Source organism: Primulina eburnea, chromosome 14, assembly GCF_022965805.1.
Source record: "Primulina eburnea isolate SZY01 chromosome 14, ASM2296580v1, whole genome shotgun sequence".
Classification (NCBI taxonomy): domain Eukaryota; kingdom Viridiplantae; phylum Streptophyta; class Magnoliopsida; order Lamiales; family Gesneriaceae; genus Primulina; species Primulina eburnea.
Window position 1 is genome coordinate 5,137,987 of NC_133114.1, and position 17,652 is coordinate 5,155,638.

General features: G+C 33.9%; 1 protein-coding gene across 1 annotated transcript; it reads right to left on the reverse strand.

Annotated features, from left to right (window-relative positions):
- Window positions 1–246: 246 nt before the first annotated feature.
- On the reverse strand, window positions 247–1,484 carry LOC140812182 (BOI-related E3 ubiquitin-protein ligase 1-like). Its single transcript, XM_073170396.1, has 2 exons — window positions 999–1,484; window positions 247–821 (listed from the first exon to the last, which is right to left on the reverse strand). The coding sequence occupies exons 1-2, from the start codon at window positions 1,218–1,220 to the stop codon at window positions 315–317; spliced, it is 729 nt and encodes a 242-aa protein (XP_073026497.1). The 5' UTR covers window positions 1,221–1,484; the 3' UTR covers window positions 247–314.
- Window positions 1,485–17,652: the final 16,168 nt, after the last annotated feature.

A 17,652-nucleotide genomic window follows, 5' to 3' on the forward strand; every position in this document is an offset into this window, starting at 1 on the left:
ATTAAATATAAAATTTCTCGTCTAAAACATCGATGCCATGTATTTAGGCTGTATTTGATTTAGGCGCTTGTTCATTATTTCTAAAAAAAATAAAATAAAAGCCGTATCAATTGCATGAATGAATGGCTGAGGAAAAGAAAATAATGAGAATTAAAAGGAAAGAAAAAGAAAAAGCAAATTTATCCTCAACCACGTTCAAAACTTCAAAATCCATCGCTAAAATCCTCAAAATCTATGCAAAAAATATATGTGAAATCTTTGCTATTTCATAGAAGTAGCTTTAATGGGGAAAATGTTCGACGGATCCAAAAATATCAAATCAGCGCCTCGATACAAGCTTTTTTTACCATTCCACAAACAGGGCAAGAATCAAGAAAAGTCTCGCAATCTCTGCATGAACAGAGATGCCTACAGGGCAGCATAATTACACACGAATTCCTGTATTTACAGCTTCTGCAAATGATCTTCTTCAAGTTAAAATGGTCTCGATTCTCTCTTCTTTCTTCTTCCATGATTTGGCAGCAGGATTCTGCATCCTCCGCGCCTTTGGATGATAGATTCACAGCTTCTTTCAGCCGATGGATTGTGCTGTTCAGTGATGCAACCTTTGCTTCGTTTTCTTTCGCTAATCTCTGCCACGCTTGATTCTCAATCTCCATTCTTTGTAAAAACTTTTGGAGCTCGACTGATCTGTTTCGGGCTTTTGAGATTTGTTCTTCTCTCTGTTTGAGTAAAAGTAGCGTTCTGGATTCGTATTTCTTCAAGAACAGCGCGTTTTGACGCTTTCTCTGTTCTTGCAATGCCACTCTCAGTCTCTCGTTCTGTTGTTAAGGGGAAAAAAATATCGAAATCAATCAGAACCCATCACAGATTTAATGTTTTTGGAGCAACCCAGATTCGAAAAACAACATATAATCATAAAAAAAAGTGAAAAATATCATTTTTTTTCTAGAAAACAACACAAGAATATAATTAATTACATGCTCCCATTTTCTCACCCGCAAACATATGAATCCATCGATTTCCATTCTCTGTTTCTCAATCTGGGCTGACAAACCCCGAGAAAAATCCTGAGTCTGACCAAATGGAAACGATTGTTGCTGCTGTTGAGGAACAAAGCACGAGCTATCGAATCCACACGCATTTTCCACGAAAAAATCCTGACTTCCTCCCAAAGCAAATCCAAGATTTTCTGAATACAACTGCGCTTCAATCGCCATTGGATTTATTCGGGTTCAAACCACAAATATCCAGCCAAAAACGAACCAAGTCGATGCAAAACAAGAAACGATAGCCTATAAAACTCTTTCTTGCTCGGGGAAACAGCCGATGATGAAGGATGGGGTGGGGTTGTGTGGGGTATTTATAATGGAAGATGACAATTATCGTAATAAATAATAATATTTAAAGATAAATTCACATAATATTCATTGAATTAAAGTAACCGAAATAGAAAAAAAGGAAGGCCGATGACTCGTAATAATTTTGTATTCCTTACTCGTCTCTCTCAATTCTTGTGAAGCATTAAAGAGGGATGATAAGCAAATGGCATGCAGATTTTGTGAGCAAAGCTATCGGGTCAATATTTTGGAGGGATACACGTTATTCAATCTCATTTTTACTTTATTTTTTTTATAAATAGTTTGTATTTTCAAATAACTATTTTTATAATAAAATAATTGTAAATGACTGATAAATCAAAGATAAAAACTTGTGTAAAATGGTCACACGAGTTGTATTTGTGATACAGATCTTTTATTTGGGTCATCCATGAAAAAATATTATTTTTTATGCTAAGAATATTACTTTTTATTGTGAATATCGATAGGATCGACCCGTCTCACATATAAAGATTCGTGAGACCGTCTCACAAGATATCTACTCTAAATTAAATGGTGAGACATGCTAAATTGTATACAACTTTTTTTTTTGGTAATTGTAAATGTGTATCAATAATATCTTTAGACATGTTATTATTGTTCCAAAAGGTGAAATCGCTCATCTTAGGCGCCCCTCATCCCCGGTCCGACAGGAATGTGAGAGGAGGTAAATCATGGTGACTCAGTCAACCAGCAGCAGCTAGACCTTATGCTACGCCGCGCACAAGGAGCTCCCCCTCATTGGAGGGAATTTAACTCCCACACTGCCGCTTGCGAGACTCGATCCCTGATCATTGCTCCAAGATTTACTGCTGCTGACCAACTGAGCTAAGCCCATGCGGGCTTAGACATGCTATTATATTTTATACTTTAATTGGTTTAAAGTTTCAAACATAAAGAACACGTATACAAAATTACTAGTTTATATAATATATTACATCAAAAACACTTGTACTTATTTACGAATTTGTTTTTCTCATTATTTCTATTATAAGTTTTTTATTTGCGTTTTAAAACAAATTTATTCTTGCCACCAAATATTTGATTTCAAAAATTATATTAACAAATATTTTGTTTCTATATACGTGTGTGTATATAAATTTTTTTTTCTTTTTTTTTTCTTTTTTGGAGTCAAATGTATATGATTAAACGACTCCAAAGTTGATAACCAACATGATCCATGCGAGAGAAAAAATCAAATTAAATCTTGAGCTATGTCACAAGTATTACGTGATTTATCTAAATATTTAATTTGAATGCATGGAATGATCTTGATTGATTTATTTAAACAATTAACTTGTGAATTAAAATAATATTGTACTTAAAAATAAAATTACCCTTCAATTTCGGACCAATTCAATTCCAATTGAAAGGACATATCGCTATTTGTAACTACAAATAATTTGAGACGCGTTTTTTTAATAATTTTACGACAATTAAAGAAATTTTTGGCTCCTTTTGTTGATGATGGAGGGTTGATTGGATCCAGTCAACTTTTCCCATTATTATTTGCCAGCATTCAAATCATATATATAATATTTAAATACATAGGAATTTAATATTATTTCAAATGAAATTAATTATTTGGTTTAAATGGTAATTCGACATACTATTTATTGTGTTTGACTTTGAGTAAAAAATAAATTAATTTAATGAATATGTGTGATCTTAATTACTTAAATAAAAATACATAAATATATTGAAATATTACTTAAAATATTTTTTTGGCTCCTTTTTCTTTAAGTAAAGAGAGGCGAAGTTCTCTTTTTCTAGAGGAGCCATGATGTAAGCTGTCCAATGAGATCCAATTTTATGTTTTAGACTTTTAGCCATTATAAATCATTTATTGATCACAATGAACGGAATATTATGGTACATTTTGGAGATCAAATGCATACACTTTAAAATGTTCGAAAATATTATATAATTTCTTATGCAAAATAGCTTTAAAATGTTTGAAATATATATAATTTTTTATGTAATATATATCAGTTTCGATATAATGCACACCACTTACCCTACATATTTATGTGAACATCGATGAAGTGTCATATACCTATTGGATGTGATGTAACATAAAAAAAATCATATTCAATAGATGTGTGACACTTCATCGATGCTCATATAAATGTGTACGATAATTGTTCTATATATATATATATATATATATATATATATATATATAGATATATTTCTCGATAGCTATTAAGGCTGATCCAAGTGAGCGAGAGATTTGATAAACAAGTTATATCGTCGACTCTTTGGCTCATGGACATGATGAAAAATGTTAAATGATATAAAAATAATGAATCAATATATTTGGATAAGATAATGTTATCATGTATGACAATAATCTTTTATAAAACTTGAGCCAAACATTAGATAAAACAAAAATAAATATATTAATATTTTATCATTTGCACCAAGTAGTGCGACAAATACAATTTATATTCGTTAATTAATATTGTGATGTATTGATTAATTCTTGATGATATTGGATCCCCACCAATACTATAATAAATATTCATTTATGTCGTGACATAACAACACATGCCTTCCTAAAAAAATATATTAAAAATAAGAAAATCAAATATATATCATTTGACATGCACAAATAATTTAAAATCATGCAATGGAAAAGTTCAAATCGTACCTTTAATTTTATCCTCGACTCAATCTCATCTTCTTTCATTTTTTTACAAAATCAATTATTTTCAAACGTATATCCGACAAGTGTAAATAATGATATATGTTTCAATTTTATCATCATACGGCGGATATATATATATATATAATCCAAGATCATATATACAACTTACAGGATTTTATCCAAACGATGTAAGATAAATAACAAACATTCAAGCTCAGGAATGAATATCTGGAACCTGAAATTTACAAATAACGCAACTATGGGCAGAACAGGTGGCTCAACTATGAGAAGTCCAACATATAACAGTGGAATGAGCTCTGATATCATGTTAAGATTGGAACTTGGACCTAACTCAATCTCAAAGACTAGTTCAAAGGGGAAGAATTGCCCTAATCTATATATACAACTCTCAACTAACGATATCTTATTAAAAAAATGGACCATATAAAACATGCTAATGATTCTTGGCCAAACAAGAGAACTACGGATAGCAGACGAGTACTTTTCAAAATTTCCAAAACCAATTTTTTATTTTTGTCATTTAATGGGTTTCTTTTCTCTTCTTTTTTGGTGGCCATTAGTTGATGTGTCATTGTAATCCGTCACATACAATATCATATTATTATTATTACTTAGTGCACATAAGTTTGGCCAGAAGCTTTGGTCATTCACAAGGCTCTTTAGTTGGCTCAAAGGTTTACATATTATAATCTTATGTAAAATCAGAGCACAGTTTAGTTTGACAGAAATCCCATAATTTTATTTCAGATGTAACATCTCATAATTTGGATTACTGATATTTCTTTTCTTTTCTTTTTTTAAGCGAAGATTTATTAGAAAATTTAATGAGAAAACGATTTAAATACATGACATTGTTGAATTATGGAGCCGGCCCCGTTCAGTCTCTATGGATAGGCACGCATATATATGTTAAATTTACTAAATAAATAATCATGAACTCATTATAATCACGATCGATGATACAAATCTTGTTTATATAATGCAAAACAAAATTTCGAAGGTCGAAATTTTCCACTGATCTATTTCTAGCAGCTGTCATTTTTGTTAATTCTATTCACTTATTTAACTGGTAAACTAAATTTCACAAGTTCTAATATACGAAATCAACTTTTAAAGTCTTTTATAAGTAATATGTTTGATCTTCATCAACTAAAATCCACAAATTCAGCTAATTGAATTCGACTATCTCAATGGGAATAAAAAATCCAACATTTATGTGACATTCAATGCTTCAGAGATACAACTAGCCACGAGTTCACAACTTCATGTGATTCATAACAATATTTGTTCATATTCGAGCTTACCCTAATTAGGCTCATTTTTTTCATCAACCCTTTGATCAAAAAACTTCAGAACTCAAGTCTGATTACACCAATCGGATCGTGGTAAGAGCGTCTAGTAGTATCGTCCAATGATCCTGAAGGTATCACTAATAGTTCCCACAAGAACCTTAAGTTATGGCTAACATACAATACGGTCCCTTCTATTCATATAACACGATCAATTCTGCGATCATTGATATATCGAGAGTTGTAAATTAATTCGACAACAAAGTGATGTATATATGAGTAATAATAGTGACATGGTATGTGTAACCGAGGAAACGCCTTTCCAAAATGTACATGTCGTACTCTGGTCGGACACTCTTTGCAGTATTAACTCATTAAATTACATAAGATATCTTCACTCGCGGGTATGGAGTGAATCTCCAATTGCAATTCATCGCCTCCTATGTGTTTCGAAACCATACACAACCTTGTCAGCTGATGACCCTCAATGGAATCGGCAAACAGATAAAACTGCATGCTAGTACATTGAGCTTCCACGTTGTCACGGGTCAAAAGACTAACTGAAACGTCTACTACTATTTTTCTTTAAAATTTACTAAAAAAAAAATTCCCAGCATTCGGCCGAAATTACTATGCATATATAAATAAATATTTTTGCAATTAAAACAACAACCAACCTATTATTTGAAAATTCCAAAATTAAACATTCAAAACATGAAATTGTAAAACGTCAACAAAACCTAAACTTAGTATTTTGTGAAATAACTTATAAACTCTTTAATCCTTTCAAAACCTCTCAAAAGCCTATAAGGCATAAAATCTGTAAGTAATCATAAACATAGTTTTATTTGTGGAAAACTAGCGACGGTCATCGGATTATGTGCAACTTCAGTCCTGCTAGTTCGACCATCAAGACCTCCATTAACATCAATCTCCTGCTTACCTGGATCGACCACACCTAGTGAGTCTATTGGCTCAGCAAACCTTAACCATGATAGCAAGTAACACATATATATTCACAAGTAACAGTGAAAATACTTTTAATAAAATAGTTTTTTATGAACATAAACTTTAACATTTTCCTTTCAACATATCATATCATATTTTCTTTCATCATATACATATATTTTTCCTCTTTTTTTTTACTCAGATCCTTAATTGTGACTTCCGTATTAGCTGAAGGTCGATGGATCCATCTACGTATTATCACGGTATCGGGAGACGGGAATATCAACGACATTCTCACTAGTCAATTGAGCCTTGGTCTTTACATATTATCGTATCATCATATTAGTTACAATCAATTCACCCCCTTCAACTTTTCATATTTCCATCACTTATAAAAATTCATACGCATATAAATAATTTTTTTTTTAAACCAAGCATGCAACATGTCTTTTAGCATTTATGTTTCCTCATAAAATTTCATAAACATTTTAACGTTTATTACAGCATTCAGGGCACTGCCAGGACGTCTAACATTTTTCAGGTGTAAAATGACTGTTTTGCCCTTCCCAATTTGTCCTTAGACCATAAAAAGAGGACCCAAATCATTCCAAAATTAACATATCACCTTAAAATATACCCATAAATATTTCTTAGACGTAAAATTAAGCTTCTCGACTAATTTCTTAAGTTGTTTCTAAACTTAGACGTACACCCGGTTTTGACTTGTATGGACTCGAAACTTAACCAAACCTTACCAAACTTGAACCAAAGTTTATTAACATCATACCATATACAACCCAATTCAAGCCCATAAAACCCTTGGACCAGTCTAGGACACCTACTGAAATTTTGTTCCTTTCTTTTCGAAAACCCTAGTTTACATACCATGAATTTCCTCAAGCCTAAGACCCATGCCCAGCCCCTAACCATCGACCCTAGGACACTACTCAAGCCCTTGAAAACCTACTGGACCAGGCCTAGCACCCCAACCGTGCACAGCCTTTCAAGCCGTGCCCTAGCTGCCATGCGCGACGTTAAGCTTGCATACCAGCCCCGAGCCTTTGCACCAGCCACCGTGCAGCCCTTCTAGGACCATATTGGACCACTATGGACCCTATTGTACCCCTATGGACCATACTGGACCGAGCCTAAAGGACCTAGAAGCCTAGCCCTCAAACCCGATCACTCATGCCATGTGCGGCCCTCTACTCCCACGCGATCACCCCAGCCTTCGAGCCAAGCCTCGTACGACCACCCTGGGACCATCATATCATCCCCTTAGGTATCCTGGTCGTGCCCTAACAGCAGCTAAGGCCGCGCCCTTGTGGAAACACAAGTTGTGCCATAGCTTGCCCTTAAACCCTATGTTTTCGTTCAGCCCTTCCCTAGCTCTTGTCCAACCCTTAGCCTTGTCTCTTGTGACCCTTAAACATACTATAAATCGTCCCTTATGATGCCCCTACCATGGCAGCCCATTTGTGCAATGTTAACATAAGGTTGGATCACAAAAACTTGAGTTTTGGGCATAACATGGCACAAACATGCATAAAAAATATAATATGGTGTGATAGATGAGAAAAAGGAGATTAAGGCGTGCCTTTGCGTTTATTACGCATGAAAAACGAGTTGAGATGCGAATAACATCGACGTAGGGAGGACCTTGCTAATTTTCCTCCAAACTTGCGTGAAATTCCTCTCAAAACTGTGGGTGTGTTTTGCTACTAAAAAGAGTCTCTTTGAGGGGTGAGGCGTGTGGTTTAGTATGTGTAGGATAGGGTTTTAGGGCCATATTTTTTATATAAAATAGTATGGCAAGGTTTAAGCCCAATAACATGGGTATAATAGGCCCATTAGGTAATATTTAAAATATTTCGTTAAGGAAAGTTTGTGAAAATATTAACCGAGTTCTCAAAAAGTCTCTATTTTTATCAAAAATAGATTACTGGTTTAAAATACGACTCGACGTATAAAAATACCTCGAAACACCTCATTTTCAAAACTTCCATTTAAAATACACCACACATTAAACAATTAAAAATAATTATTTAATAGAAATATTTTCTCTTATTTAATCATCAGTCTCTGTTCCTCAATCGCGTCTCGAATAACCTTTAAAACACCATTTTATGCATTTTAACAAAAAAAACCTTATTTTTAAACATGTGGTCATGCACATCATAATCAATTCATGCTATTAAAATCATTTAATTAATCATTCTCCATTTTTCCTAAATTTGCATGCAGTTGGATTACGTTATCACATTTTGGATCTTACACTAACGGTAGACAACCATATATAAATGTGTATTATTCCATTTAATAAGTGATAACCACTGGAAAGTACGAGGCAATATAAATTTTCTATTGAGTTTCATGATCTTAGATTGAGATGTGTACCTCATGGTACATAGGGATGTAAATGAGCCGAGCTGTTCGCGAGTTTTTCGGATCTCGGCTCGTTAAAAAGCTCGTTCGGGCTCGCTCGTTAAGCTTATCGAGCCGAGCCCGAGCTTTATTTTGGGCTCCACAATTTTGTGGAACCGAGCTTGAGATTAATGATGTTCGGCTCGTTAGCTCGGGAACATGTTCGATAATAGGTTCGTGAGCTCAAAATTGAGCTCGGCTCGTTTAGCTGGCTCGTGAGCTCGAGCTCGGCTCGTTTAAGTGGTTCACGAACTCGGGTTCGAGCTCGGCTCGTTTAGGTAGATCGTGAGCTCGAATTTGAGATAATTAATGAGTTATAATATTAAAATAATTATGTATGATAAATAATAATAAATTAAAAATTAAAAATCTATACATATTATAAAAGTGTGAATTAAGGTCAAAGTTATTTGTTTTTATTTGTTTGTAGATGAAGTGAACATATATTTTTCACAAAATATTAAATTGAATATGATTTGTTTTATTTTGTAAATCTATAATCTTTTGAATGAGTTATATATGCAAGAAGTTTCTTAGAAAAAATTAATATATATAAATTTAATACTTCCAATAATATAGTATGAAATATAAAAAAAATTATGTTATCTTAATTTTGAATTTTTGTATTTAAATAACATATTGAATAAATATGTTATATCATTAAAGAGTTGTATCAAAAAAAATATAATAAAATATTAATTAAATCATATTTTGTCAGTTGTCTAGAAGATAGAATAACCAAAATTCATTAATTTTATTTTCTTTTAGATTAAGTTAAAATATTTACAAAAAATAAATATAATTTGTAGAATACTGAAATAACAAAATTCTTTGATTTTATTTGCTTGATGAAACAAATTTTTTTCTACAAAACACTTAATTGTGTGGAGATTTGTAGAGGCATCAAATAGAGAAGAATATACATTTCTTCTTATAAGATTTGCTAATGAAGATGGCGAGAATATTGTTTTTCAAAGAGAAGAAAAAATTGATGACAAAAAAATCGTGAAAGCAATATAAATTGAAAATATAAAAGAAGAAAAAATTTGACGCAATAATTTAATTTAAGGTTTAGAATATATTATGTATATTATATTTTTATTTTTCATAAATCAATAACACGTGATAAAATAAGTGGTCAACGTTATGTATTATACTTTTTTCTTCTCTCAAATTTAATTTTAATACCTATTGTGATATCAATTTTATATTATATTTTCTCCAATGTCTAATTTATACAAAATTATAATATTTATTACTAATATGTTTTTCAACAATTATTAATTTATTTAGATTCTGATGGGATAAATTGATTTCAAATTTATGGATTAGAATTATAATTTTATTGTTAACAATGAAACAATATATCAAATCTTGAATCTACACATTACTTATTTACATATTATTATTTATATAAAGTAGAATAAATTTCAAATAACATTATTATTTGGTGGACTTGAACAATATCATAACTAACATGAAATACTACTATATAAACATGAAAATGAGTGGATTTGAAGTTTATGATGTTACATCTCTAAATAACAAAAATACATTTGAATGTATTGAAATCCTTCCAATCAAGAATAACCTTAGATTTATAACACATAAAATTTTTTAAACAAATATCTTTTGCAATCATTTTATAATACATATAGTATAAATTATATTACATTGAATTTACTACGGATAATGCTAAAGGTACAACTAATATATAGTACTGCGATATTTACAACAATTATATCGTGAGATTTTGTTATTATCTAATGAGATTTTATATTTAATTTATCATGAGATTTTGATAAATGAAATTTCTATTGATTTTTTTGAATTGTAAGATTATTGTACAAATTTTGTTGCACATAGCATTACTAATTTCTATCGACTAATATAGCATGAAATCATTAATATATAATTTTTTGTAAATTAATCTCTTCTGATCTCATTTCTTTAAGAACAATTATTGATAATAGAAATGTATTTTCACGTATGTCGCACGTATCTTTACCTAGTTATATTAAAAATGTGAATGTTATGGCAATAATCACTAGTAGAAAAATCGTATTTTATTTCGGCAGGCTTTACTTCGGCAATAATAAATTACGAAGTAATACATTACCAATAACTTCAGTAATAACACAAGCGAAGTAAAATAATATATTTTACTTCGGATGTTTAAAAACACGGGCTTCACTATATTTTTTTATTATATTTTACTTCGGTATATCAATGTTGACGAAGTAAAAAAATAAGAAAAATAATTTCATGCTGAAGTAATAAGATGAACAACGCAGATTAACAAAGGAAACTAAACTATGCTGAACATTTAGCGACGGTTTGTCATTAAAAACCGTCGCTGATTAAATCAGCGACGGTTTGTCACTTAAAAACCGTCGCCGATTTAATCAGCGACGGTTTTTCAAAAATCCGTCGCTAAATGTTCGAGCCAAGCTCCGAGCTTCATAACTTCCGAACGAGCCGAGCCCGAGCTCGAAACCAAAAGCTCGTAACGAGCTCGAGCCGAGCCCGAGCCGAGAAAATTGTTGAACGAGCCGAGCCTGATACTATTCGGCTCGGCTCGGCTCATTTACATCCCTAATGGTATATATTGTGTGACACCCTGTGACCGGGCCGGGCCTGCATAACTACACAATGAGCCCTTAGAGCAATTACTTCGTAAAACGTATTTGTCCCGCATTACGAAAATGATTAACTCAAGTTGCTATAGAAGTCCATTGTAGTCAATTATAAACTCATTTTAAATCTTTAATTTTTACCATGTGGGACTAGAGATATCACAATCACATCTCAACGTGATGTCCTCGTCTCATCTTGAATCCCTCGATCCACCAACTCCAAGGATCTAGAGGTGGCTCATATAGGTTCAAGCAGTGGCTCCCATCATGGATCAATTTTTCCCGCAGGTTCAAGAGGTGGCTCCCATGCACAACACTTTGCCTTGCACATCACTTGTTCCATGTGTTCTTTGCTAGTGATCGTATCTGATACCCTTCTGTCATTGCCCGTGCTCGAGCCACGTGAACGATCACCAGCAAGGAACACCAGGAAATAAGTGCTATGCGAGAAAAATTCTACGTGCATGGGACCCACCCCTTGAACTTGTAAGAGACACTCCTAGATTTTTAATGATGATGGATAGAGAGGTCAGGACGCAACAAGGACATAGCGTTCTGAGGTAGGGGTGATTGTGATACTTCTTGTTCATCATAATAAAATTAAAGATTTAAAATAAGTTTATAATGAGTTACAATGGAATTCTATAGCAACTTGGGTTAATAATTTTCGTAAAACGAAGATGAATACAAAGTAGTTGTTATAGGAGCCTATTGTAAAGTTACACATGTGCGGGCCTGGGTTTGGGGTGTGACAAAATGGTACAAGAGATAGTTTCCAGCAAGGAACACTAGGAAATAAGTGCTATGTGGGAAAAAAGTGCTACATGTGTAGGATCAACCTCTTGAACCTCAGGGTAAAATGCTACATGACGGGAGCCACCTCTTCAACATGTAGGAGCCAACTCTAGATTATTGACGCTGATGGATTGTGAGGTATGACTGCGTCGAGGACACCACGTTCTGAAGAAGGGGTGATTGTGTAACCTTGTATCACATGGTAAAAATTAAATATTTAAAATGAGTTTATAATGAGCTAAAATATAATTATATAGCAATTTGAGTTAATCATTTTCGTAAAATAAGGACAAATATGATATAGTTTAGAGGGGCCGATTGTATAGTCACGAAGGCGCGGGTTTGAGCTCAATACATGACAGAATGATATCAAAGACGGTCACCAACAAGGAACACCGAAAAATAAGTGCTATGCGAAGAAAAGTGCTATGTGGATGAGAGCCACCTCTTGAACCTGCGTGGAAAAGTGCTACATGACGGGAGCCACCTCTTGAACCTGTAGGAGACACCTCTAGATTCTCATCGCTGGTGGATCGAGGGGTCATACAACGATGAAGACGTCACGTTCAGAAGGAGAGGTGATTGTATATCTCTTGTCCGACATGGTAAAAATTAAAGATTTAAAATTAGTTTATAATTTGCTACAATGGATTTTTATAGCAACTTGAGTTAATCATTTTCGTAAAGTCAGGGCGAATAAGAAGTATTTGCTATAGAGGCTCATTATGCAGTCACGCAGGCACGGATCCAGGCGCGTGTCAGAATGGTATCTGAGTCGATCACGAGCAAGGAACACTTGGAAATAATTATTTTGTGGGGGCAAAATGCTATGTGCATGGGAGCCATCTCTTGAACATGCGGGGCAAAGTGCTACTTGACGGAAGTCATCTCTTGAACCTATAATTGTCACCTCTAGATTTTCGGCGCTGCTGAATCGTGTGATCGGGCTATGATGAGTACGTTGCATTATGAAGGAGATGTGATTGTGATAACCCTTATCCTACATTGTGAGGTGAGGACTCAGATTTTCGAAACAAATCTCATAAGCAATAAAACTCGATATTTGTAGCTCAAACTTACCAATTAAAAACTCAGCTTTAGACTTAAAATTTCATCTCAAACAGCTCAAGGAGTTTACTCAAAAGAAATTGATGCGATGCAAAACTGCCAGGACCGAATTATTTACCCTCGGAGAAGAAAACCCCTAGCTCATGAACTCAAAACTTTAGCTCAAAGAAGCTCCTTTCTCATGTCTTAAATGAACCAAAAATACAACCAAGGGAAGAGCGGGGGGATTGGACATATTTATTGTGCAAGAAATGACTTTGAATAAACCAAAATTGACATTTGATCATGGATCTAATTTGACCTTAATTATGGCAATACTTGGGCTCCAAGTGGTCGGCTGAAATGGGCAAAGGATCAACAACTTTGGCATCTATAAATAGGCCACAATTTGATGAAAAAATGTTGCACAAAATCCTCCCACAACCTAACCAAATCTATGCCCTTTGTATTCAAGAAAAACCACCTTTCTCGAGTTAATCCAACCTGTTTTCGAGCAGCTCCTAGCCAACACTGTAAAGCTTTACCCTGCCCAAAACTTGTTCAAAGTGCTGATAAGGAGCTATGTTATAAGATTCTGTATTGGTTTTAAAGTTTGAGATAGTAATCACGATAATTTTAAGATAGAATAAAATAAGTATCATACGTATATTCAATGCCGATTTTATTCAACTTACTATGGTGCATTTCGACGTCAATCTGAGAATGGATTGGTTAGATAAGAATCATGAAATAATATATTGTCGGGGTAAGAATGTCAAACACCAAACCAAGAATAAACCATATTCCATGGCAAGGCCAAGAAGCACAAATCCCTTCTTTCTACTTCCTTTACCTAGAAAGCCATGAAGTATGGTGAGGAAGTCTATATAGCAATAATGAGATAATTAAAAAAAGAAATCGAGCTCAAGCTATAAAATATTCCTGAAACTTCTACTACTTAAAATACTACTAGGATTTTTTTATAAACTCATTTTCGAAAATTACCATCTCATGCATGCATGCAGTACCACTGAAAATTACACATTTTGAATTAATAGCAATCAACTAACAGATGAAAATACTGCAGTTTAAATAAAAGACAAATCATCAACCCTAGTCTTAAGTTTTAAAATAATGCAAATATGAAATGTGTAAAAATCCTGTCAACCATCAACATAATAAAATGAATGAGTATGAAAATATTCAACTCTAACTCAAACATAATGCGTGGAAAATACGTTCTTCGGGTTCGCGTGCGCATATCCAACTCTGTCTACTCAGTCTTCGGCACCTCCAATATCTTGATCAATATGACTAATCTGCATCATTCACATCTAGTGAGTCTAAAGACTCAACACAGTTGTAACATTATAGCAAGTACATATACATAACAGACAACAATGAAAAGCACCATAATAAAAATACATTTCATAATCTTAAAAATTCATATGCATAATCAAGACCTGTTGAAGTATAAAAATGTTCATAACATATCTCATCATACCATCATATACATGTTTGTTTTCTTAATTTGAATTATGTTCATTAGTTCTGACTTTCGTATCATCGTATTAGGCGATGGATCCATCTACACATAATCGTGGTACCCGACGACGGGGATATCAGCGACAGTATTACTCATCCACTGAGCATTGGCCTTAAATGTCATCTTATTATCGTGTCATTGTATTAGTCACAACCAACTCTCTTCCTTCAAAACATGCCGTCATATTCATCACTTATAAAAATTCCGCATATACGTAAATTTTTCTTTAAATCAAGTATGTAACATATTTTTCTGATTTACATAAAAAGTCATATTCTTGATAATATAAAGATTTAAAAAATGTCAAATCGTGTTTAGGGCGCTTCCAGGATTGCTAACTCGATCCGGGTGCAAAATGACCATTTTGCTCCCAGAAATCCTAATTGACCATTTTACCCCTGGACCTCAAAATTTTAACCCGAAGCCAACCAAACTCCTTAAAACACATAAAAACATATTTATAGACATTTATTAGACGTAAGCTCGAGCTCGTTCCGAAACTTATACGATTCGTTTTAAAACTTGGATCGGGGTCCTGGTTTTATCCCGAATCAATCCGAAACTCAACCAATTTTTTTTTCTTCAAATTTTCACAATAACTTAATAATACTTAAACATACCCCTTACAACTCATTTAGCACCATTTAGAACCTTCCAAATCCTCCTGATTCTTTCTGAAATTTCCTGCACCAAGAATAACTGAAACCCTAGTGTACCTTGGGCTCTAAATATTCGATCCTAGCACAAGACCAAGCAGACCAGCACCTGACCACTCATACTGGTATCAAGATAGGACCCATGAGGCCTTCTTGGACCAACCCTAGATAACCATACTGCCTATGTAACCAGCCACGTGTGTTACACCCGAAACCGAGCCCACGCCCTATCCTAGTCGCCACTCCTTGTGCTACGGTTGGATACATGAGTGTGACCAGCAGTTGGTGAGCCCTTCCAGGTCACGTCTCAGATACCTTAGGGTTTGCACCATGACTCGGTGTGGTTCACTACAGCCTGCCCTCGCCCCCACGCTCGATCTAGCCGCAAACGTCAACATACAACCATATCTCTGATCGGTTTCCTCCTAGACTCGACCAGTTCATGATTCCAGCCCCATGACACCCTATCTCACACCATGAACAGCCCTATAACCACCAGCCATAGCAGCCCCTTGCGCCATAATCAAGGAACATGAGTTATGAGTAAAAAAGATGCATATTCATATCAAACTTTTGCAAAGATGATACTTACGTGATAGTTCAATTAAATTCTCATGCAAACACACACACACCACCATATAAGTAGAGTGAATGATGAGAAAAATGGATACATGGTGTGCCTTAATCTTTGTACGCTCGAAAGCTTGAAGACCCTCGCGAAGAACGTGTACCGGAGAGGCGGGGAAGAATTTTCTTGAAAGCTTTGGGGGAAAACAGAAATGGCTGCTGGATATTTTCGAAAAAGCTGTTGATGGGATGAGGGAGGGGCGACCAACGTGAATAATTAGGTTTAAGTTTAGTTTTTTAGGTTTAAGTCATAATATAATGCACTTAAAAGGTTTTGGACTCATTAAGCACTAAAAAAACCCATCAAGCCCAATAAAACTATCGAAAAATATTTCGTTTAGTTACGTTTTTGAAAATAATGTTCGAACCCTCAAAAAGTCCCTCGATTAGTTAAATTTTGCGTACCAGTTAAAAATATATCATGGCGAGTAAAAATATCAAACCAAAGCCTATTTTCAAAAATCACACTTGAATACCCCATATATTAAACAATTAAAACTAATTATTCCATAAAAATATTTTTCCTGATTATCCCCGGTCTCCATTACTCGTTCGAGCGCAAAATACAACTTAAAACCCTAATGCATGAAATTTTAAATAACCAAGAAATAAACACCTAACTATGCAATAATCATTAAACACATATTTTAAATAAAAACCCTAGATCACATGCAGTCAAGGTCATGCAGTTCGAATTTCCTAGACCTTACAATTCCAGTGGTGCAAGAGCTTCTGGAAGTTTTTCTGGAAGTTTTACCTGAAATTATTTTTGATCACAAAGTAGAAGGGTGAAAGTACAATATTGTATATCGACCTACAAAGAACTCAATAAGATCATAATCAAGAACAAATGTCATCTTCCAAGAATAAACGACCTTTTCGATCAATAAAAGCCTCTAAGATATTTTCAAAGCTCGATCTAAGGTCAGACTACCACCAACAGAAGCCAAGACAGATGCTATTCCTAAAACAAACTTCCAAAAAGGTATGGACACTAAGAGTACGTTCACGATAATGATTTTTGGTTCTACCAATACTCCAGCAGCATTCATAGACCTCATGAATAGGGTGTTGAAGGCATTCATCAACAAGTTTGTGGTAATATTTATAGATGACAGTCTTGCATATTTACAAAGTGAAGAAGACCACAATGAACATCTTCGCCTCACTTTACAGATGTTCAGAAAAAAATAACTATACTCCAAATTCCAAAAAGTGTGAATTTTAGCTAAAAAACGATAAATTCTTGAGTCATATAATATCTAAAATAGTCATATCGATGGATCATAAGAAAGTGGAAGCTTTTAATTTCTTGTTATCTCACCAATATATAAAAGTAATTATGTGTTACTGTGGATGAGATGCTAGCATAAGAATGAAACCCTACTAGGTCCAAATCGATTATAGATACCTTTGTGATAACATATAAACCGACGTGTACCCTTATGATTTCATGACGCCATTGGACAACCGTACATGTAAATTGTGATCGTGGGGAATTTTTTTTTTTTTTTTTGTGTTATATAAATTCCATAAGTGGCATGATTCGTGTGGCGTTCCTCTCGAGCAGAAAGGTCCGATTTAAAAAAATTTGAGGATGGGAAGATAAAGTGACATTCTGAGTTTAACTATCA